The 24,797-nt window shown below is 45.6% G+C and overlaps 1 protein-coding gene across 2 annotated transcripts in view; it reads right to left on the bottom strand.

The window, feature by feature from the left end:
- EWSR1 (EWS RNA binding protein 1) overlaps positions 1-24,797 on the bottom strand; it is a 376,243-nt gene that overhangs the window by 346,879 nt on the left and 4,567 nt on the right. For both annotated transcript variants that reach the window (XM_069214565.1, XM_069214566.1), the window contains exon 2: positions 21,278-21,314. In XM_069214565.1, the coding sequence (XP_069070666.1) occupies positions 21,278-21,314 (37 nt within the window). The remainder of the gene's footprint in view (positions 1-21,277; positions 21,315-24,797) is intronic.

The raw sequence follows: 24,797 nt of genomic DNA, 5'->3' as shown, positions 1-24,797 counted from the left end.
TGTACATTTTATTGTAAAATACACCCCAGAGGGCATCTTAGAGATGCCCCCTGAAACCATACCCGACTACCAGTGTGGGCTGACTAGTTTTAGCAGCCTGCCACACACCAGACATGTTACTGGCCACATGGGGAGAGTGCCTTTGTCACTATGTGGCTAGTAACAAAGCCTGTACTGGGTGGAGGTGCCTCTCACCCCCCCCCTGCAGGAACTATAACACCTGGCGGTGAGCCTCAAAGGCTCACTCCCTTTGTTACAGCACCCCAGGGCACTCCAGCTAGTGGAGTTGCCCACCCCCTCCGGGCACAGCCCCACTTTTGGCGGCAAGGCCGGAGGAGATAATGAGAAAAACAAGGAGGAGTCACTGGCCAGTCAGGACAGCCCCTAAGGTGTCCTGGGCCGAGGTGACTGACTTTTAGAAATCCTCCATCTTGGAGATGGAGGATTCCCCCAATAGGGATAGGGATGTGCCCCCCTCCCCTCAGGGAGGAGGCACAAAGAGGGAGTAGCCACCCTCAGGGCTAGTAGCCATTGGCTACTAACCCCCCAGACCTAAAAACACCCCTAAATCGAGTATTTAGGGGCTCCCCAGAACCTAGGAACTCAGATTCCTGCAACCTAAGAAGAAGAGGACTGCTGAACTGAAAAACCTGCAGAGAAGACGGAGACACCAACTGCTTTGGCCTCAGCTCTACCGGCCTGTCTCCCCCCTTCTAAAGACACTGCTCCAGCGACGCGTTCCCAGGGTCCAGCAACCTCAGAGGACTACCCTGCATCTAGAAGGACCAAGAACTCCTGAGGACAGCGGCTCTGTTCACCAAAGACTGCAACTTTGCAACAAAGGAGCAACTTTGAAACAACACATGTTTCCCGCCGGAAGCGTGAGACTTTGTTCTCCACAAGTCGAGCCGGGGGCATCGGGTGCAGAGTGCAAACACCACAGGGAGGACTCCCCGGCGACTACGAGACCGTGAGTAGCCAGAGTTGACCTCCCTGAGCCCCCACAGCTACGCCTGCAGAGGGAATCCCGAGGCTCCCCCTGACCGCGACTGCCTGCTTCCAAGACACAACGCCTGGTTAAGACTCTGCACCCGCAGCCCCCAGGACCTGAAGGATCCGACCTCCAGTGCAGGAGCAACCCCCAGGTGGCCCTCTCCCTTGCCCAGGTGGTGGCTACCCCGAGGAGCCCCCGCGCATCGCTGAAGAGACCCCTTGGTCTCCCATTGATTTCTATTGCAAACCAGACGCTTGTTTTCACACTGCACCCGGCCGCCCCTGTGCTGCTGAGGGTGTACTTTCTGTGCTAACTTGTGTCCCCCCCCCGGTGCCCTACAAAACCCCCCTGGTCTGCCCTCCGAAGACACGGGTACTTACCTGCTGGCAGACTGAAACCGGGCACCCCCTTCTCCATTGAAGCCTATGTGTTTTGGGCACCACTTTGACCTCTGCACCTGACCGGCCCCGAGCTGCTGGTGTGGTAACTTTGGGGTTGCTCTGAACCCCCAACGGTGGGCTATCTTGGACCCAAACTTGAACCCTGTAGGTGGTTTACTTACCTGCAAATCTAACAAACACTTACCTCCCCCAGGAACTGTTGAGAATTGCAGTGTCTAGTTTTAAAATAGCTATTTGCCATTTGTGTGAAATCTGTATATGCTATTTTGCTAATTCAAAGTTCCTACGCGAAATACCTTTCATTTGAAGTATTACTTGTAAATCTTGAACCTGTGGTTCTTAAAATAAACTAAGAAAAGATAATTTTCTATACAAAAACCTATTGGCCTGGAAGTGTCTGAGTGTGTATTCCTCATTTATTGCCTGTGTATGTACAACAAATGCTTAACACTACTCCTCTGATAAGACTACTGCTCGACCACACTACCACAAAATGGAGCATTAGAATTATCTCTTTTTGCCACTATCTTACCTCTAAGGGGAACCCTTGGACTCTGTGCATACTATTCCTTACTTTGAAATAGTGCATACAGAGCCAACTTCCTACATGCATGGACTCAGACAGAGGGTAGCGAAGAGGTGGATAGGGCATCAAGCTAACTGTTCAGAGAAGGCAGGAAGAGCAATGGCAGAACAACAGCCACATAAGGCTGTAATAAGGGAGCAGGGGCATGGACTTAGTCAATGGATGGCAAGTGGGGCGGGGCAGGAACAGCAAGCTTGGGTGGGGCCAGCACAATGCCAGGTTAGGGCCCTTCCGCTGATTATCCCAGATATTACATCACTCATGACATCTTATATGAGAAGATCAGTAACATTTGCAGTAAAAGTATGGATGAAAAAAAAATGTGCATGAAAGGGCGTGGGTTATCATGACTTGAAAGGACTATAAAAGCTGAATTGATAAGGTTTTGTACATGAAAAATCTGAACCAGACTAACATCACTGTTACCTTTGTGTTTTAGGAATTTCTATGGTTTTTTTTTGTTTAAATTCTTTTCCCCAACTAGAACATCAGTGTTATTTTTATGATTTTGTGTATGTATATATATTGCCTATTCTAGCTCCCATAGGTATGCACTGATGCGTACAGCCCAAATCACTGAAAAGATTTAGACCAAACGTGTCCAGAAAGTCAAACTGCATACACAAACCATGCTTTTGTTTTAAATATGTTCAGTATCCCGAGATATGGGAGCATAGCAAAAGTTGGACAGCATAATTTAAAGGGTCATTTGGTCGATCTATTCAGTTCGGGATTTGCAGATCCTCTGGAAATCCAGAAACTCAAAAAACAAAGTAATATGATTGGATGGGTAATGATTCTCTCCAAATTTCTCTTGGGGCAGTCATTTCAGGGTGAAATGGTACATCTTCTTATGCCGGAGAAAGGGGAGTGTATGTCTCAAAGGACACCCTCCCCACACAAAATAAATTGAAAAGAAAAATCTAAAGATCTTAGACACCTAAAATGGCAGTCAAGGGCTATAGTATTGAGATACATTCCATGGACCCCAGCGGCTATTTTAGGAGCCGGGATCTGATATTCCCAAATAGATAGTGGGAATTGAGGGCAAGCTTCACAACCTATTATCTACTATCATAGATTTACAGCTCCGGGACTGCAAAGCTCTCAAAAGGTGACACAGGACAGACAGTCGGTCCTTGGGTTTGCAGTACCCCTGAATGATCAGACCAAGCTCTAGGAGCCAATCCCATCAACTGCAGGATTGTGGAAAATTGCAGCCAACACCAGCTGCACACAACCGAGACAGGTATTTACTGTCTGGGTTGGGTTCGGCGTCAAGCCCCAGACTTCAGCCAGGCCAAAGCTAAGTGCGGCTATGCAAAAATGAAATTCAGTGAAAAAGCCAGTTAAAACACAGAGTTACGGTTCAGGCTCAAACATGCAAACCACAGAAAATCACCAGTTAATAGTACCAACGTACTTGTATTCAAATCACCAAATTAAGAATAGTGTATTTAATTTTTTTTTTTTTTTTAAAGCCACGCAAGTGTCAAAAGAACAAAGCAGACACTGCAAGCTATGGACTGTGCTCCCTGGGTTGGTAACGTAACTACTGGTGAATTTCAGCTTTTGCACTCTTTAAGCTACAACCCAGTTTTAACTGGGTCTACATATACATAGTTAAGTTAGTTATGGTTCAGCAAACAAAGCCAAACAAGCACTGGCAAAGCCAACAATTCCTGTATTGGCTGCCAGCTTCTTAGGTTTGTCAATGTTTGTTTGGTCCTATAAACTTTGTTGTGGGAGCTGCTGGACTCAGCAACATAAAATATATACACACACACACACACACACAAGGGCCAAGATCAAAAATATTGGAGGAGCTGGTCGTGTAAACCAGAGCTATGTACGGTCGCTCTGCGGAGAGACTTCTTCTGCAGGAGCTTGAGGCCAGAGGGGCCCAGAAGCTGGTAGTGGAGACCAGGACATCCATAGGCTCGCTCAAGGAATGGCTGCACGGGCCAAGGAGCAACCAGTGAGGTTGGTGGCCACAGCTCCAAGTTTGCAGCCGGTAGCACAGTCTCACAATAGCCTGGGACATCTGGGCTGCAGCAGTGAGATTCAGAGACAGAGCTGGGCCAGTGGGGGCCCCACAGAGTCAGTGGCAGGGAACCCTGGGATGCTAAAGGAGAGGGCCCCACTCGCAGTAGAAATACCTGGAGGTGCGGGTGCCTAGGGCTCAGAAGCAGGCCTCTGTAGCGTTGTCAGTGTGGCGAGTGCAGTGGAGGTAGCTCCTGGCTTTACTCGCAGTGTGAGAGGCAGCCAGCTAGAGGACATCTGGATCAGAGGCTGGAGGGCTGAGAACTCCAAATCAAGAATGGGTCACATCAATTTTTCTAGAGACGCTTAATCTACACACACCCCATTTCTAATCCACATGAACACATTAACAAAGGAATTAAGTAAAGTATTATGAGGAAAGCCATGAGTGATCTTTGCACCTACGTAGTAGAGGTCATATGCTTAAAGAACAATCCCAATGATTCTCTAAGACGTCTTTGATAAAATTAAAGGTGTTCTGACAGTCTAAGGATTTGAGGAAGTTTTGCTGGTGTCATTGGGACAAGCGGTGGCAAGCAATGACATCAAAGGCACCCACTGTTGCCGTACCATAGGACAACAGTGGTAATCCTGGTATCTTACAGAAAAGAAAATGAGGCAATGCAACTTTACTGCTACATTCACAGTAAATTGAGTTGACATGGCCTTCGATTAGTCAAGCAGCAAGTAACTTGTGCAGCAGACACAGAATAACCACAATAATTTACCTTTTCCATAGTCATTGCCCACTTGCTAACTCAAATGACATTTTATCAGGTTGAGATATTTTTAGACCTACTGGTCTCTTCTGCGAGTGTACTTGAGCTGGAAAGGAACATGTGTTCTGTTCATTCAGAAAATGAATGAGCAATAACTATGCCTTTAAATCTAGTTTTATCTTGACACATTTGCTGTTTGTTCAAGGACAGAGGTCAAATGACAGTTGTCTTTCTACTAAGTGCTGCTTATCTTATTCTGAATAACTGTATACTTTTGTCTCTGACCAGTTAGAGGATTTTGCAAACTGAGCTGTCTTGTGAAACGAAGGGCTGTAGGATGTCAGTTTTTTTCATAACATTTAAATAGCTTCTGTAAAGAAATGGCTCCCTGTTGCAGTTACCCCCCACTTTTTGCCTGATACTGATGCTGACTTGACTAAGAAGAGTGCTGGGACCCTGCTAACCAGGCCCCAGCACCAGTGTTCCTTCACCTAAAATGTACCATTGTATCCACAATTGGCACACCCTGGCATTCAGATAAGTCCCTTGTAACTGGTACTTCTAGTACCAAGGGCCCTGATGCCAAGGAAGGTCTCTAAGGGCTGCAGCATGTCTTATGCCACCCTAGAGACCCCTCACTCAGCACAGACACACTGCTTACAAGCCTGTGTGTGCTAGTGAGAACAAAATGAGTAAGTCGACATGGCACTCCCCTCAGGGTGCCATGCCAGCCTCTCACTGCCTATGCAGTATAGGTAAGACACCCCTCTAGCAGGCCTTACAGCCCTAAGGCAGGGTGCACTATACCATAGGTGAGGGTACCAGTGCATGAGCATGGTACCCCTACAGTGTCTAAACAAAACCTTAGACATTGTAAGTGCAGGGTAGCCATAAGAGTATATGGTCTGGGAGTCTGTCAAACACGAACTCCACAGCACCATAATGGCTACACTGAAAACTGGGAAGTTTGGTATCAAACTTCTCAGCACAATAAATGCACACTGATGCCAGTGTACATTTTATTGCAAAACACACCCCAGAGGGCACCTTAGAGGTGCCCCCTGAAACTTAACCGACTGTCTGTGTAGGCTGACTAGTTCCAGCAGCCTGCCACACCAGAGACATGTTGCTGGCCCCATGGGGAGAGTGCCTTTGTCACTCTGAGGCCAGTAACAAAGCCTGCACTGGGTGGAGATGCTAACACCTCCCCCAGGCAGGAGCTGTGACACCTGGCGGTGAGCCTCAAAGGCTCACCCCTTTGTCACAGCCCAGCAGGGCACTCCAGCTTAGTGGAGTTGCCCGCCCCCTCCGGCCACGGCCCCCACTTTTGGCGGCAAGGCTGGAGGGAACAAAGAAAGCTACAAGGAGGAGTCACTGGCCAGTCAGGACAGCCCCTAAGGTGTCCTGAGCTGAGGTGACTCTGACTTTTAGAAATCCTCCATCTTGCAGATGGAGGATTCCCCCAATAGGGTTAGGATTGTGACCCCCTCCCCTTGGGAGGAGGCACAAAGAGGGTGTACCCACCCTCAGGGCTAGTAGCCATTGGCTACTAACCCCCCAGACCTAAACACGCCCTTAAATTTAGTATTTAAGGGCTACCCTGAACCCTAGAAAATTAGATTCCTGCAACTACAAGAAGAAGGACTGCCTAGCTGAAAACCCCTGCAGAGGAAGACCAGAAGACGACAACTGCCTTGGCTCCAGAAACTCACCGGCCTGTCTCCTGCCTTCCAAAGATCCTGCTCCAGCGACGCCTTCCAAAGGGACCAGCGACCTCGACATCCTCTGAGGACTGCCCCTGCTTCGAAAAGACAAGAAACTCCCGAGGACAGCGGACCTGCTCCAAGAAAAGCTGCAACTTTGTTTCCAGCAGCTTTAAAGAACCCTGCAAGCTCCCCGCAAGAAGCGTGAGACTTGCAACACTGCACCCGGCGACCCCGACTCGGCTGGTGGCGATCCAACACCTCAGGAGGGACCCCAGGACTACTCTAAGACTGTGAGTACAAAAACCTGTCCCCCCTGAGCCCCCACAGCACCGCCTGCAGAGGGAATCCCGAGGCTTCCCCTGACCGCGACTCTTTGAACCTAAAGTCCCGACGCCTGGGAGAGACCCTGCACCCGCAGCCCCCAGGACCTGAAGGACCGGACTTTCACTGGAGAAGTGACCCCCAGGAGTCCCTCTCCCTTACCCAAGTAGAGGTTTCCCCGAGGAATCCCCCCCTTGCCTGCCTGCAGCGCTGAAGAGATCCCGAGATCTCTCATAGACTAACATTGCGAACCCGACGCCTGTTCCTACACTGCACCCGGCCGCCCCCGCGCTGCTGAGGGTGAAATTTCTGTGTGGACTTGTGTCCCCCCCGGTGCCCTACAAAACCCCCCTGGTCTGCCCTCCGAAGACGCGGGTACTTACCTGCAAGCAGACCGGAACCGGGGCACCCCCTTCTCTCCATTCTAGCCTATGTGTTTTGGGCACCACTTTGAACTCTGCACCTGACCGGCCCTGAGCTGCTGGTGTGGTGACTTTGGGGTTGCTCTGAACCCCCAACGGTGGGCTACCTTGGACCAAGAACTGAACCCTGTAAGTGTCTTACTTACCTGGTAAAACTAACCAAAACTTACCTCCCCTAGGAACTGTGAAAATTGCACTAAGTGTCCACTTTTAAAATAGCTATTTGTCAATAACTTGAAAAGTATACATGCAATTTTTATGATTTAAAGTTCCTAAAGTACTTACCTGCAATACCTTTCAAATGAGATATTACATGTAGAATTTGAACCTGTGGTTCTTAAAATAAACTAAGAAAAGATATTTTTCTATACAAAAACCTATTGGCTGGATTTGTCTCTGAGTGTGTGTACCTCATTTATTGTCTATGTGTATGTACAACAAATGCTTAACACTACTCCTTGGATAAGCCTACTGCTCGACCACACTACCACAAAATAGAGCATTAGTATTATCTATTTTTACCACTATTTTACCTCTAAGGGGAACCCTTGGACTCTGTGCATGCTATTCCTTACTTTGAAATAGCACATACAGAGCCAACTTCCTACACACACACATACACACACACACACACACACCACAACAAAGGTTAAAAGAAATTTCTTAATGACGTTAACGTTTTGAACACACACACACACAAAAAAAAAAAAAAGTTATCAGAGTGATCAGACCATTCAAGCTTTGTTTTCCTGCATACTGCAATATGCATTACTATGGCTTTCCACATAGGATAGTTCATAATGTGAATCAACCACGGATTAACTCACTGAGCATTATATTCAATCTGTATACAAAACTTTAGAAAGGCAAAATAGTGAATGCAAATTCCAATACGAATGTCCTATTACAGACAGCCTTTACCCATCAAACCCTTGACACAGATCAAACCTACATTAGAAATGAAATTGATATCAGTATAGAACTGCGTGCTGTTAACAGTGTTTACTCTACGGACAGAGGTAATTCTAGACCACACTGTTTGCAATCAGGAAAACTCACGAGAAATACCCCAAAAGCGTTCCAACTTATATGCTGGGTCATCAGTACATGTCAATATTGGAGCACACACAAAATTATTATTGCTAGTCACCTGATACAAAGTCTGCTTCATCAAGGAACAAATCTTGTCCAAGTCCACCATAAACACCAACACACCATTTAGAACATTGGTGCTTGCATTCACAAGTTATTTCTGGGGTATGCTGGATCAAAAGGACCTGGCAACCAAAGGGTGGCCAATCATAAGTGTTTCCAGAATGGCGTAAAAGGAATCTCCGTCTTTGTCAATTAGTCTGCCCCCAAAGACAACAACATCCATCCAAAATTACCAATCAGCACAAACATTTGTGTGTGCTCCAAACGTAATAGACGCCTCTCTGGACGACTGAGTACAAATATTGATTTGTATATGGTCTATTTTGGATTTGTCTGGAGCCATTGCCTTGTTTGTTACACTTTATACTGTTTGTTTATATGTATTAGTGTAATGTATGAAGCCATTCTCTAATATATATTTGTTATAATACAATGAAACAATCACATCTAAGATAATGTTTTCATTGTGTGGTTTGGCAGTGTTTTTTTCCAATTCTCTAATCTTTTTTAATATTTATTATTTCTCACACAAGAGCCTCTAAACGGATAACTAGATCAGGCCTTTTCAGCACAACCCTCTTGTTTCATCTATATATTGTTTTGTATAGTTTCCATTTTTTGTTCTTAAAATAAATCTCAGATGACAGGAGTGCGTATTAGGCTAAGTACATAGACTGACCTATTCAGTCATACCTCTGTTCCAGGTGACTGTTGTGCGCAGTAGGGTGTGTGAAGACCGGCCTCTCCACTGAGACCTCTCTTGGATGGCAGGTGTGCATAATATGCTCTTCCATACACTGTCCTCCCTAATAAAGGGGTGTGCATAGTAGTGTAATCTACTTTCAACCATTACAAAGCTGATAGGTGTAAATAGTACACTCTAACACCATCTCTAGTAATACTCCTTCCTACAGTAGCAAAAGTGCATACTACAGTGCATTCAAAGAACATCCACTCCTCATGATCCCGCAAGTCTCGCAAGATCGTAATTTCTATTAAAATAAAAATAATCCATCTACTCAACAGTACTTATCTCTTACATGCTTACTCAAAAATATAATAAAAAAAATTCACAATATGCATTCCTACTAATGGTGTACACAGAACGCATCTACCCCTTCACTATTCAAGATCCTGTGTGAGTCTCACGAGAGCATCACAATTAGTTAAAAACAATATACAGTTATATAAAAACACACTAATATATATCTACACACTTTTTTTTTTGAAGATCTAGGGGGACAGCATGCCTTTCTGATTCTACCTTACACTGCTTTTTACCTTCATTTCCAAAAGACCTAGAAATTCTCAAAGTAAACAGCAATAGCCAGCAGTTGCAGAACAGAGCGAGAAGGGCAGAATGAAGTGGCAACAAAATGGAGCATGTAAGACAGGAGCGAGGGGCTGGGGGGGGGGGGGGGGGGGGGTGGGTGGAACTCTAAAGACAAGCAGAGTGGAGGTAGCAGGGACAGGCGGCAGCCATCTGACCATTCTAGGCTAGCAGGAGGGGTAGTGGCCGCTCAGACCACTCAAGAGTAGATAGGAGGGGGAGTGGAAGGTCCATGGAACATGGTGGGCTAAAAGGAGAGAGCAAGGGAATGCACACAGACATCCGAGGGCAGTGAGAAAGAGGGTCAGGACAGCAAGCTAATCTCAGAGGCCAAGCAGGGGGTGGGGGCAATGGTAGGGCACAGAATAGGGCAACAGAGGGCAGGATGAGTGGGCAGGGGCATCATGCTAAAAGGAGGGCAGTGGCAGCACATCGGACCATGCAGGGCAGGAGAGAGGGGGCTGGTGCATTGTAAGGAAATGCCTCCTTGGCATGGTTACCCCCTGACTTTTTGCCTTTGCTGATGCAAAAGCATGTTTTGAAAGTGTGCTGAGGCCTACTAATCAGGCCCCAGCACCAGAGTTCTTTCCCTAACCTGTACTTTCGTTTCCACAATTGGCACACCCTGGCATCCAGATAAGTCTCTTGTAACTGGTACCAAGGGCCCTGATGCCAGGGAAGGTCTAAGGGCTGCAGCATGACTTATGCCACCCTGGGAACCCCTCACTCAGCACAGACACACTGCTTGCCAGCTTGTGTGTGCTAGTGGGGATAAAACGAGTAAGTCGACATGGCACTCCCCTCAGGGTGCCATGCCAACCTCACACTGCCTATGCAGTATAGATAAGTCACCCCTCTAGCAGGCCTTACAGCCCTAAGGAAGGGTGCACTATACCATAGGTGAGGGCATGAGCACAGTACACTGATGCCAGTGTACATTTTATTGTAAAATACACCCCAGAGGGCATCTTAGAGATGCCCCCTGAAACCATACCCGACTACCAGTGTGGGCTGACTAGTTTTAGCAGCCTGCCACACACCAGACATGTTACTGGCCACATGGGGAGAGTGCCTTTGTCACTATGTGGCTAGTAACAAAGCCTGTACTGGGTGGAGGTGCCTCTCACCCCCCCCTGCAGGAACTATAACACCTGGCGGTGAGCCTCAAAGGCTCACTCCCTTTGTTACAGCACCCCAGGGCACTCCAGCTAGTGGAGTTGCCCACCCCCTCCGGGCACAGCCCCACTTTTGGCGGCAAGGCCGGAGGAGATAATGAGAAAAACAAGGAGGAGTCACTGGCCAGTCAGGACAGCCCCTAAGGTGTCCTGGGCCGAGGTGACTGACTTTTAGAAATCCTCCATCTTGGAGATGGAGGATTCCCCCAATAGGGATAGGGATGTGCCCCCCTCCCCTCAGGGAGGAGGCACAAAGAGGGAGTAGCCACCCTCAGGGCTAGTAGCCATTGGCTACTAACCCCCCAGACCTAAAAACACCCCTAAATCGAGTATTTAGGGGCTCCCCAGAACCTAGGAACTCAGATTCCTGCAACCTAAGAAGAAGAGGACTGCTGAACTGAAAAACCTGCAGAGAAGACGGAGACACCAACTGCTTTGGCCTCAGCTCTACCGGCCTGTCTCCCCCCTTCTAAAGACACTGCTCCAGCGACGCGTTCCCAGGGTCCAGCAACCTCAGAGGACTACCCTGCATCTAGAAGGACCAAGAACTCCTGAGGACAGCGGCTCTGTTCACCAAAGACTGCAACTTTGCAACAAAGGAGCAACTTTGAAACAACACATGTTTCCCGCCGGAAGCGTGAGACTTTGTTCTCCACAAGTCGTGCCGGGGGCATCGGGTGCAGAGTGCAAACACCACAGGGAGGACTCCCCGGCGACTACGAGACCGTGAGTAGCCAGAGTTGACCTCCCTGAGCCCCCACAGCTACGCCTGCAGAGGGAATCCCGAGGCTCCCCCTGACCGCGACTGCCTGCTTCCAAGACACAACGCCTGGTTAAGACTCTGCACCCGCAGCCCCCAGGACCTGAAGGATCCGACCTCCAGTGCAGGAGCAACCCCCAGGTGGCCCTCTCCCTTGCCCAGGTGGTGGCTACCCCGAGGAGCCCCCGCGCATCGCTGAAGAGACCCCTTGGTCTCCCATTGATTTCTATTGCAAACCAGACGCTTGTTTTCACACTGCACCCGGCCGCCCCTGTGCTGCTGAGGGTGTACTTTCTGTGCTAACTTGTGTCCCCCCCCCGGTGCCCTACAAAACCCCCCTGGTCTGCCCTCCGAAGACACGGGTACTTACCTGCTGGCAGACTGAAACCGGGCACCCCCTTCTCCATTGAAGCCTATGTGTTTTGGGCACCACTTTGACCTCTGCACCTGACCGGCCCCGAGCTGCTGGTGTGGTAACTTTGGGGTTGCTCTGAACCCCCAACGGTGGGCTATCTTGGACCCAAACTTGAACCCTGTAGGTGGTTTACTTACCTGCAAATCTAACAAACACTTACCTCCCCCAGGAACTGTTGAGAATTGCAGTGTCTAGTTTTAAAATAGCTATTTGCCATTTGTGTGAAATCTGTATATGCTATTTTGCTAATTCAAAGTTCCTACGCGAAATACCTTTCATTTGAAGTATTACTTGTAAATCTTGAACCTGTGGTTCTTAAAATAAACTAAGAAAAGATAATTTTCTATACAAAAACCTATTGGCCTGGAAGTGTCTGAGTGTGTATTCCTCATTTATTGCCTGTGTATGTACAACAAATGCTTAACACTACTCCTCTGATAAGACTACTGCTCGACCACACTACCACAAAATGGAGCATTAGAATTATCTCTTTTTGCCACTATCTTACCTCTAAGGGGAACCCTTGGACTCTGTGCATACTATTCCTTACTTTGAAATAGTGCATACAGAGCCAACTTCCTACATGCATGGACTCAGACAGAGGGTAGCGAAGAGGTGGATAGGGCATCAAGCTAACTGTTCAGAGAAGGCAGGAAGAGCAATGGCAGAACAACAGCCACATAAGGCTGTAATAAGGGAGCAGGGGCATGGACTTAGTCAATGGATGGCAAGTGGGGCGGGGCAGGAACAGCAAGCTTGGGTGGGGCCAGCACAATGCCAGGTTAGGGCCCTTCCGCTGATTATCCCAGATATTACATCACTCATGACATCTTATATGAGAAGATCAGTAACATTTGCAGTAAAAGTATGGATGAAAAAAAAATGTGCATGAAAGGGCGTGGGTTATCATGACTTGAAAGGACTATAAAAGCTGAATTGATAAGGTTTTGTACATGAAAAATCTGAACCAGACTAACATCACTGTTACCTTTGTGTTTTAGGAATTTCTATGGTTTTTTTTTGTTTAAATTCTTTTCCCCAACTAGAACATCAGTGTTATTTTTATGATTTTGTGTATGTATATATATTGCCTATTCTAGCTCCCATAGGTATGCACTGATGCGTACAGCCCAAATCACTGAAAAGATTTAGACCAAACGTGTCCAGAAAGTCAAACTGCATACACAAACCATGCTTTTGTTTTAAATATGTTCAGTATCCCGAGATATGGGAGCATAGCAAAAGTTGGACAGCATAATTTAAAGGGTCATTTGGTCGATCTATTCAGTTCGGGATTTGCAGATCCTCTGGAAATCCAGAAACTCAAAAAACAAAGTAATATGATTGGATGGGTAATGATTCTCTCCAAATTTCTCTTGGGGCAGTCATTTCAGGGTGAAATGGTACATCTTCTTATGCCGGAGAAAGGGGAGTGTATGTCTCAAAGGACACCCTCCCCACACAAAATAAATTGAAAAGAAAAATCTAAAGATCTTAGACACCTAAAATGGCAGTCAAGGGCTATAGTATTGAGATACATTCCATGGACCCCAGCGGCTATTTTAGGAGCCGGGATCTGATATTCCCAAATAGATAGTGGGAATTGAGGGCAAGCTTCACAACCTATTATCTACTATCATAGATTTACAGCTCCGGGACTGCAAAGCTCTCAAAAGGTGACACAGGACAGACAGTCGGTCCTTGGGTTTGCAGTACCCCTGAATGATCAGACCAAGCTCTAGGAGCCAATCCCATCAACTGCAGGATTGTGGAAAATTGCAGCCAACACCAGCTGCACACAACCGAGACAGGTATTTACTGTCTGGGTTGGGTTCGGCGTCAAGCCCCAGACTTCAGCCAGGCCAAAGCTAAGTGCGGCTATGCAAAAATGAAATTCAGTGAAAAAGCCAGTTAAACACAGAGTTACGGTTCAGGCTCAAACATGCAAACCACAGAAAATCACCAGTTAATAGTACCAACGTACTTGTATTCAAATCACCAAATTAAGAATAGTGTATTTAATTTTTTTTTTTTTTTTAAAGCCACGCAAGTGTCAAAAGAACAAAGCAGACACTGCAAGCTATGGACTGTGCTCCCTGGGTTGGTAACGTAACTACTGGTGAATTTCAGCTTTTGCACTCTTTAAGCTACAACCCAGTTTTAACTGGGTCTACATATACATAGTTAAGTTAGTTATGGTTCAGCAAACAAAGCCAAACAAGCACTGGCAAAGCCAACAATTCCTGTATTGGCTGCCAGCTTCTTAGGTTTGTCAATGTTTGTTTGGTCCTATAAACTTTGTTGTGGGAGCTGCTGGACTCAGCAACATAAAATATATACACACACACACACACACACAAGGGCCAAGATCAAAAATATTGGAGGAGCTGGTCGTGTAAACCAGAGCTATGTACGGTCGCTCTGCGGAGAGACTTCTTCTGCAGGAGCTTGAGGCCAGAGGGGCCCAGAAGCTGGTAGTGGAGACCAGGACATCCATAGGCTCGCTCAAGGAATGGCTGCACGGGCCAAGGAGCAACCAGTGAGGTTGGTGGCCACAGCTCCAAGTTTGCAGCCGGTAGCACAGTCTCACAATAGCCTGGGACATCTGGGCTGCAGCAGTGAGATTCAGAGACAGAGCTGGGCCAGTGGGGGCCCCACAGAGTCAGTGGCAGGGAACCCTGGGATGCTAAAGGAGAGGGCCCCACTCGCAGTAGAAATACCTGGAGGTGCGGGTGCCTAGGGCTCAGAAGCAGGCCTCTGTAGCGTTGTCAGTGTGGCGAGTGCAGTGGAGGTAGCTCCTGGCTTTACTCGCAGTGTGAGAGGCAGCCAGCTAGAGGACATCTGGATCAGAGGCTGGAGGGCTGAGAACTCCAAATCAAGAATGGGTCACATCAATTTTTCTAGAGACGCTTAATCTACACACACCCCATTTCTAATCCACATGAACACATTAACAAAGGAATTAAGTAAAGTATTATGAGGAAAGCCATGAGTGATCTTTGCACCTACGTAGTAGAGGTCATATGCTTAAAGAACAATCCCAATGATTCTCTAAGACGTCTTTGATAAAATTAAAGGTGTTCTGACAGTCTAAGGATTTGAGGAAGTTTTGCTGGTGTCATTGGGACAAGCGGTGGCAAGCAATGACATCAAAGGCACCCACTGTTGCCGTACCATAGGACAACAGTGGTAATCCTGGTATCTTACAGAAAAGAAAATGAGGCAATGCAACTTTACTGCTACATTCACAGTAAATTGAGTTGACATGGCCTTCGATTAGTCAAGCAGCAAGTAACTTGTGCAGCAGACACAGAATAACCACAATAATTTACCTTTTCCATAGTCATTGCCCACTTGCTAACTCAAATGACATTTTATCAGGTTGAGATATTTTTAGACCTACTGGTCTCTTCTGCGAGTGTACTTGAGCTGGAAAGGAACATGTGTTCTGTTCATTCAGAAAATGAATGAGCAATAACTATGCCTTTAAATCTAGTTTTATCTTGACACATTTGCTGTTTGTTCAAGGACAGAGGTCAAATGACAGTTGTCTTTCTACTAAGTGCTGCTTATCTTATTCTGAATAACTGTATACTTTTGTCTCTGACCAGTTAGAGGATTTTGCAAACTGAGCTGTCTTGTGAAACGAAGGGCTGTAGGATGTCAGTTTTTTTCATAACATTTAAATAGCTTCTGTAAAGAAATGGCTCCCTGTTGCAGTTACCCCCCACTTTTTGCCTGATACTGACTTGACTAAGAAGAGTGCTGGGACCCTGCTAACCAGGCCCCAGCACCAGTGTTCCTTCACCTAAAATGTACCATTGTATCCACAATTGGCACACCCTGGCATTCAGATAAGTCCCTTGTAACTGGTACTTCTAGTACCAAGGGCCCTGATGCCAAGGAAGGTCTCTAAGGGCTGCAGCATGTCTTATGCCACCCTAGAGACCCCTCACTCAGCACAGACACACTGCTTACAAGCCTGTGTGTGCTAGTGAGAACAAAATGAGTAAGTCGACATGGCACTCCCCTCAGGGTGCCATGCCAGCCTCTCACTGCCTATGCAGTATAGGTAAGACACCCCTCTAGCAGGCCTTACAGCCCTAAGGCAGGGTGCACTATACCATAGGTGAGGGTACCAGTGCATGAGCATGGTACCCCTACAGTGTCTAAACAAAACCTTAGACATTGTAAGTGCAGGGTAGCCATAAGAGTATATGGTCTGGGAGTCTGTCAAACACGAACTCCACAGCACCATAATGGCTACACTGAAAACTGGGAAGTTTGGTATCAAACTTCTCAGCACAATAAATGCACACTGATGCCAGTGTACATTTTATTGCAAAACACACCCCAGAGGGCACCTTAGAGGTGCCCCCTGAAACTTAACCGACTGTCTGTGTAGGCTGACTAGTTCCAGCAGCCTGCCACACCAGAGACATGTTGCTGGCCCCATGGGGAGAGTGCCTTTGTCACTCTGAGGCCAGTAACAAAGCCTGCACTGGGTGGAGATGCTAACACCTCCCCCAGGCAGGAGCTGTGACACCTGGCGGTGAGCCTCAAAGGCTCACCCCTTTGTCACAGCCCAGCAGGGCACTCCAGCTTAGTGGAGTTGCCCGCCCCCTCCGGCCACGGCCCCCACTTTTGGCGGCAAGGCTGGAGGGAACAAAGAAAGCTACAAGGAGGAGTCACTGGCCAGTCAGGACAGCCCCTAAGGTGTCCTGAGCTGAGGTGACTCTGACTTTTAGAAATCCTCCATCTTGCAGATGGAGGATTCCCCCAATAGGGTTAGGATTGTGACCCCCTCCCCTTGGGAGGAGGCACAAAGAGGGTGTACCCACCCTCAGGGCTAGTAGCCATTGGCTACTAACCCCCCAGACCTAAACACGCCCTTAAATTTAGTATTTAAGGGCTACCCTGAACCCTAGAAAATTAGATTCCTGCAACTACAAGAAGAAGGACTGCCTAGCTGAAAACCCCTGCAGAGGAAGACCAGAAGACGACAACTGCCTTGGCTCCAGAAACTCACCGGCCTGTCTCCTGCCTTCCAAAGATCCTGCTCCAGCGACGCCTTCCAAAGGGACCAGCGACCTCGACATCCTCTGAGGACTGCCCCTGCTTCGAAAAGACCAGAAACTCCCGAGGACAGCGGACCTGCTCCAAGAAAAGCTGCAACTTTGTTTCCAGCAGCTTTAAAGAACCCTGCAAGCTCCCCGCAAGAAGCGTGAGACTTGCAACACTGCACCCGGCGACCCCGACTCGGCTGGTGGCGATCCAACACCTCAGGAGGGACCCCAGGACTACTCTAAGACTGTGAGTACAAAAACCTGTCCCCCCTGAGCCCCCACAGCACCGCCTGCAGAGGGAATCCCGAGGCTTCCCCTGACCGCGACTCTTTGAACCTAAAGTCCCGACGCCTGGGAGAGACCCTGCACCCGCAGCCCCCAGGACCTGAAGGACCGGACTTTCACTGGAGAAGTGACCCCCAGGAGTCCCTCTCCCTTACCCAAGTAGAGGTTTCCCCGAGGAATCCCCCCCTTGCCTGCCTGCAGCGCTGAAGAGATCCCGAGATCTCTCATAGACTAACATTGCGAACCCGACGCCTGTTCCTACACTGCACCCGGCCGCCCCCGCGCTGCTGAGGGTGAAATTTCTGTGTGGACTTGTGTCCCCCCCGGTGCCCTACAAAACCCCCCTGGTCTGCCCTCCGAAGACGCGGGTACTTACCTGCAAGCAGACCGGAACCGGGGCACCCCCTTCTCTCCATTCTAGCCTATGTGTTTTGGGCACCACTTTGAACTCTGCACCTGACCGGCCCTGAGCTGCTGGTGTGGTGACTTTGGGGTTGCTCTGAACCCCCAACGGTGGGCTACCTTGGACCAAGAACTAAGCCCTGTAAGTGTCTTACTTACCTGGTTAACCTAACAAATACTTACCTCCCCTAGGAACTGTGAAAATTGCACTAAGTGTCCACTTTTAAAACAGCTATTTGTGAATAACTTGAAAAGTATACATGCAATTTTGATGATTTGAAGTTCCTAAAGTACTTACCTGCAATACCTTTCGAATGAGATATTACATGTAGAATTTGAACCTGTGGTTCTTAAAATAAACTAAGAAAAGATATTTTTCTATACAAAAACCTATTGGCTGGATTTGTCTCTGAGTGTGTGTACCTCATTTATTGTCTATGTGTATGTACAACAAATGCTTAACACTACTCCTTGGATAAGCCTACTGCTCGACCACACTACCACAAAATAGAGCATTGGTATTCTCTATTTTTACCACTATTTTACCTCTAAGGGGAACCCTTGGACTCTGTGCATGCTATTCCTTACTTTGAAATAGCACATACAGAGCCAACTTCCTACAGCTTCTAAATAAATAGCACAAATATTTCAAAATATCAGGAATTACAAACGCACTTTTGTAATTCAGAAGTGTTACGCAAAGATTTAAAAAGGAGCAAAACGAATTAGAACACTTGGTCCTGACCAAATGACAAATATTTGCAGAAGCTATTTCTAAACATTACTGTTTGTACACTATGTAGTTCCATCAGTAAAACTGCATGTCACTTGGAAAGTTTTTGGCTATTTCAATGTAAAATGTGCTGATCGGAAATGACAGTATACTAACACTTCATGCTTTCGTTACATATTCATTAAAAGTGCTAGTACTGAACCATGATTAGAGAAACATTCTTCCCCTGCCCCAATAGCAATGCTGTTAATGAACTAAGAGCAGGGCCACTGGAATCATGCAGCAGAGATTGGACAGCAACATATTGGCGGAGCAGATCACAGAATGAGAATGTCAGTACAAAGATTAAAATCAGTTTCTGGCCTAAAAGTATACAAGATAAAGGAAAATAAAACATAGCCGCAAAAGAAAGCTTCTGCTCAGAAAATTAAAATGGATTGCAACTAAACTAAAGGGTGCAGACTGCAGACCTATGGCTAAAATAACATGCCCATAAAAACGGCTAAGGTAACTATGCAAAACTAACAGTGCTCGAAAAACCTACTCGGCCACACGCTATGGCTAGTCATATTTTAGCAGGTTGAGCTATTTTTAGAACCTTATCACCCCTTCTAGCAACGTGACAAAGAATAGGTGTTCTGGGCAGTCAAACTGAATTACCAATTAAGATGCCTTTAAATCTTATTTTTTTCAATTTGCTCTGTGTTCGGAGACAGAGGTCAAAAGTCAGTTTGTCTTCTTGCAATGCAATTACTTTTCTTGTGACTGCAGAGTTTCAGGATTTTTTTTTTTTTTTTTATTTTTTTTTTTAAGGTGAACTTGTTGTCATTGGACTCTTGCTCTAGGCAAGGCAGCACTTTTGTATGTAGGCCAATCTTACAACACGTCACAACTGTCGGCCCAACCCTCCCGGCTCACAAGCAACACCTCACCAAAAACCCAAATAGTAAAAGGTGATTTCTGGCAGTCTTTACGCATTGACTCAAGAATGCGACATCTCAGGTGAGTCGTGGTTGAACGGAGATTACCTTTTTCTCACATGAGCAAAAGTCTCAGTCACATACAGGCAATGAAGGAAATGCAGTAAAGTTTTCAATAGGTTTTATTAAAAAGACTGCAATCTAGTGTAAATTGCATGGGCTGCAATGATTAGCAGAAATGTAAAAATGAGAGTCATGAATATGAAGACACCCAACCATCTTGCAATTACATAAGATGTGAAATAGACAATAATACCCTAGTATCATTAACCTAATTTCTAGCCTAAAGAGAGCTAGGTGTGTTAAACCTAATCTGCCAGTACCTTGTCCATGAGAAGAGCCCTGAACCCTTGTTACCTTGGAATGAGGTCTCTAGATCAGTCTCTGTGGGGGACACAGAAGGCTGGGTCTACATCACAGCGACCTGTAGCATAGATAGCATCCGGTAGGAATCCCACTGATAACCCTGTCTGCGCGAGATGTATTTATAACTATCTTGTAGGGCCCCTGACACAGGTATGTTCCCAAACAATAGACAAGACGGCACTTAGATAACCAGGTTAACCTTACAAACATTTCAAAATATATTTCAGTGGCTGTGAAAGACCATTATGTATTTCTGTGTGATGAACATTTTTTTTTTTTTACAAGAATGAAAAAAAAACTATAAAAAAATAAAAAAAAAAAAAAAAGAACTTTACTTGGTGATGTACAAATGGGTTTTCTGAAACTCAATTTTCACAGATTATGGTTAATACACTATATAGTTTTATCAGTAAAGCTGCAAATTAGTGAGAATTTTTTTAAACATTTCTTGGAAATCTACTATTTGTAAATGACAGTGCGCTACCACATCATGCTTTAGTCATACATTTATTAAAAAGGAGTGTTTAAACAAACCGAGAAACACTCCTGCCCTGATGATAAAACTATTATTAAACTAAGAGGCAAGTCATGGATCATGTGTACTCTATATGTGGGCTAGATTTATTATACATGGAGCAAACGTTTAGTGTATTCAATCAAACAAAATATTTTTTTGCCCCCCTCACAGCAGAAATGCTGAACTCACATAGTTAAAGGTGAACTCGTATGTGAGAATGAAGAAAAAGGACTCTGTAAATTACAATATTTACCTAGAATCACACAGTTTGAGACCCGTTTCCGGGGCAAATACATTATAGTTAGATCAAGTAGACTGTTCAAGTAACTCGACCTGCAGGTCTAGTAACATTTATATGATTTTTGTGGGCCTGCTATAGGCGGTTAGATTTGTATTATATATGGAACAAACATTTAGTCTATTAAACAACAGTTTTGTGCAGGTGACATTCTGCACTAACATATTTAAAGCTGCCATCATATGTGATAATGAACAGTTTATGGGTCAAGAATATTAGAGTTAGGTCAAGTAGAGTATTTAAGTAACCAGGCCTGCAGTCTGGGGTGGAGGGCATTTCAGAGTCATGTTTATGCATCCAGACACTTGTATTAAAAAAAAAAAAAAAACCACCACACAACAGCATTCACAATTTAATTGCTCATTTACAGTACACATCCTATTGTTTTACTAGATCTGTCTGAAATATCTCTGTTCAGGTTTTGAATATGGACATAGTGAACATACTGTAGAGTAATAGCTCCAAATAAATGCACAATTAGCTCACATTTGTTAAGAGAAAATGCAGTCAACATGGATTTTAAATAGGTTTTGCATGCTGTGGCATACACTTCATAAGTTATTAAGTATTTAATCAAAATATTTCATATAAAAAAAGACTCACCCCTGCGGGGCTCCAGCTTGACTGTAGGTACTGTAGTCTAAATGTAAGAAAAAAAGTGAAGATGATTATGTTACACATTAGCTGTTAAAGTAGGTAGAGTTAAATAGTCCTATAATTAAATGCAATTCCACGTTTTTATAAGCAGATGATTCAAGTGTTCCTGAACCAGTGGATTACTTTGGAACGCAGTCCTGTAGCAGTTAGCTTAGAGCGTAAGCGCAGTACTCAAAAATTAGAAGAGAAAGAATCAAATCACTAACAGGGCAAAGGAGAAATGTCAAGAGTTGAGCTCCCCCTAAAAAGAAGGAAAAAAAAAAAAAAAAAACACACACACAAATGATGGCAGGTACGGAGACATGCCATCAGATGAGTACCCCTTACAATTTAAAATCAGAGGACAACACTACAATAAAATCATGGATATCAAGTGGCACCCTCTCAGCGCAGAAAATTATCCCAAGTGATAAATTGTGCCAGTTCTTACACAGCTGACTTCCTTCCCCTCATGCTCGAGCCAATAAAAGGATTTGGCCCGTGGTCGGCTAGAGTAGCTCATAAGAATACGCACGTCCGTTATGTTACTGCCCTAACCCTCTATCAACATGACAGCACCTTCTTCACCTCTCATCAAGGGTCTGACATTCAAAATCTTTCCAGTAGACCTTCTCATCCAAAGCACATCTCATCTGTGAACCACCACTGTATATTCCTCACAAAAGCCTCAAACCAAGTTCCTTCCCATAATGTCATCTCATGATCATTTAACTAACCTTCCACTACAAAAACACAATCCATACATGTATAACACTAAAATAATTTCACACCATCTCTGGAATACCAGCTTGGTCTTCAATTAAGTATTTTAATCACCGACCACTTTCCCAAATAAAAACACTTTGTTATTGCATCCATCACTGGATACACATTTCTTAATAGTGGTGCAGGCTGCACAGGCACAAGCCACTCAACCTCATTCTGGTCTTCAACATTATCAGCACCTCTCAGCACAACACATTCCTTCATGACTTAGACCGTGGGTATATGGCCCTTACCTCTACCAATTCTTCTACCCTGCATGAATTTACTCACCCATATCCTAAATTGGGCACAGACTCCACTCCAGATTGGACGCATATTTAGTGAATCCTAGTTTGTTTTAATGGGAAACAGGAGTTAGCTTAGCCTTTGGCTTGCAGACCTGTGCCCCCATCACCTAGTGACTTTTACCCTACTTAGCTTCCTCTGTTTTAGCACATTTATTTCATTATATCTTTTAAGATATCTGCCTTGTTTTTAGTTAGGCCTATGTTTTAGTTTCATGTTATCAGTGCCACCACGCTAAGGCGTCAATATCAAGCAACAAAGATAACCAAAGTGTAGGTGTTCACATTATGTACTTTCCCTCTTCACACCTTCAAGGGAATTGTTTATATAAGTTACCGTACCAAGCATGTCTCGTTGTGAACAGACCTATGTCAGGGGTCCGGGCAGTTCTGTATAAACACATCTCACTTAGACAGACAGAGGGATTCTGACCAGATGCCATCGCTACTATCGATGCCACACGTCGCCTTGACGCTGACCCAGTCTTCGTATCCCTACGGAGTCTGAGCTAGAGACCTCATTCCAAGGTAATGAGGGTTGGAGGGGGAGGGGGGGGGGGGAGTACTCTTCTCATGGACATGGCATTGGCAAATTAGGTTTAACACACCTAGCTCTCTTTAAGGTTAGAGATCAGGTACATGACATTAGGGTATTAGGGCATATTTTACAACTCATGTCACTGCAAGATGGTGGGGGTCTTTGTATTAATGACTCGTCTTTACCATTCCGTTTCTTACATTATCCTAAACATTGCAGCCCATGCAACTTATCGTAGATTGCACTTTTGTTAAATAAAACCTAAGTGCATCTTCTTAATTGCCTGTGTTTGATTGAGACATGTTCATGTGAGAAAGGGGTAATCTCCGTTTAACTGCAACACTCCCTGAGATGTCACACTTGAGTCCATGCGCGTAGGCTGCCACAAATCACCTTTTACTGTTTGGGTTCTTGGTGAGGTGCTGCTTGTGAGTCTGGAAGTTTGGGACGACAGTTGTGACTTGCTGTAGGAGTGAAATAGTCGCCTACAAACATAAGTACTGTCATCCTTAAACCAGTAGTCTTGCTTAGAGCAAGAGTCAAACTACAACACAGCGCCACTGACGATGGTTTTTAGGCACTAATTTACGGATAGCCTATGAGTCTCTCACATAATACAGGTACCTTAAGTACCATTATACGGAGACGTCCGTGGTCTTGGGAAGATCCTCCTCAGATGAACAGAGAGGACCTAATTAGGCTGTAGGTTGTTTGAGGTCCAACTCATAAAAAACGACTTGGCTCCCCATTTGGTGTTCCATCTCTTACCCATTTACAATATGGCTAACGCCATAGAGATCCCCGAGAATGCTAGACAAGCATTAACACGACACCTAGTAGCACATGGCTTAACAGACGAGGGGATGCCACATTCATAGTAGAAGCTAGTGAAGCTTACAAACAGAAACATTCTACTCTCGGTGTGCACTTTTTAAAAATTTTTACTGGGACCACTGTCAGTAGTGCAGTGTGACCGTAAAACGTTTATTTACAGCGCACGCGTTAATAATAAAGGCTTTTCATTAATGGACCATAAATACAAGTTTGAATAGCATTAACAAGTGGAGACTCATTACCTCAACTGCAGACCGTTCCCTTCTCTGTAAACTGGCAGAGACAGGTTGTGCTGCAGGGGGTTGGACTTACTTGTCCCAAGGACAAAATAAAGATGAAAACTTGTTGCCCTTGACCCCAAACAATACGTGCTGGGCATCTGGCAATAGGAATTCCCCATTGCTGCTTAACAGGACAGCATTTGTAAGCACTGCAATTTCTTCTTGAAGCTGGAGCTTCCTTCAGAAATTGGTCACACGTCTCCAGGTACATACAATGCTTGTCTGCTTAGCATTATTTTGAGGCCTATAGCTACACATAAACCTGATATCTTATCCTAGATCCCCCGAAGTGGTATCTCATGGAAATGTGGCTTGGCAAAGCTGTGATGCCCAACATAGTTAAAGCTCTCCCATTAACAGGGAAGACTGCACTGACAAAAGGGGGCCGAGGTCTGTCAATCGTTATCAAGACACCCCGTACATGCTCAATTTCTGAGTTGAAGGTCCCGGAAAGTGAATCTGCTAGCCTTTGCACTTACACCCTCGAACATTTAATTTGTTTCTTTTTTCTTCAATTTGCAAACGCTTTTCTAGGGACTACTGCACTTCGTGTACTTAAATTTGCAAATTCACCTACTCGCATAACTTACCATATCCTTGACCCTGTGTTCGTAGAAGATTCTACTTTTGTGATAGAGTTGCCAATGTCACTGCTGTGGTCTGATCACAACACTAAACCACTTTATTTTGCTGGGACTTGGGCTGCCTACTGTGACCAGATACTGGTACTAACTCATCTGCGTGTCATATGAATCTCTAGCTGC

This window comes from Pleurodeles waltl, chromosome 11, assembly GCF_031143425.1.
Source record: "Pleurodeles waltl isolate 20211129_DDA chromosome 11, aPleWal1.hap1.20221129, whole genome shotgun sequence".
Lineage (NCBI taxonomy): Eukaryota > Metazoa > Chordata > Amphibia > Caudata > Salamandridae > Pleurodeles > Pleurodeles waltl.
Note: the sequence above shows the minus strand (reverse complement) of the source record. Positions and strands in the feature narration are given on the sequence as shown.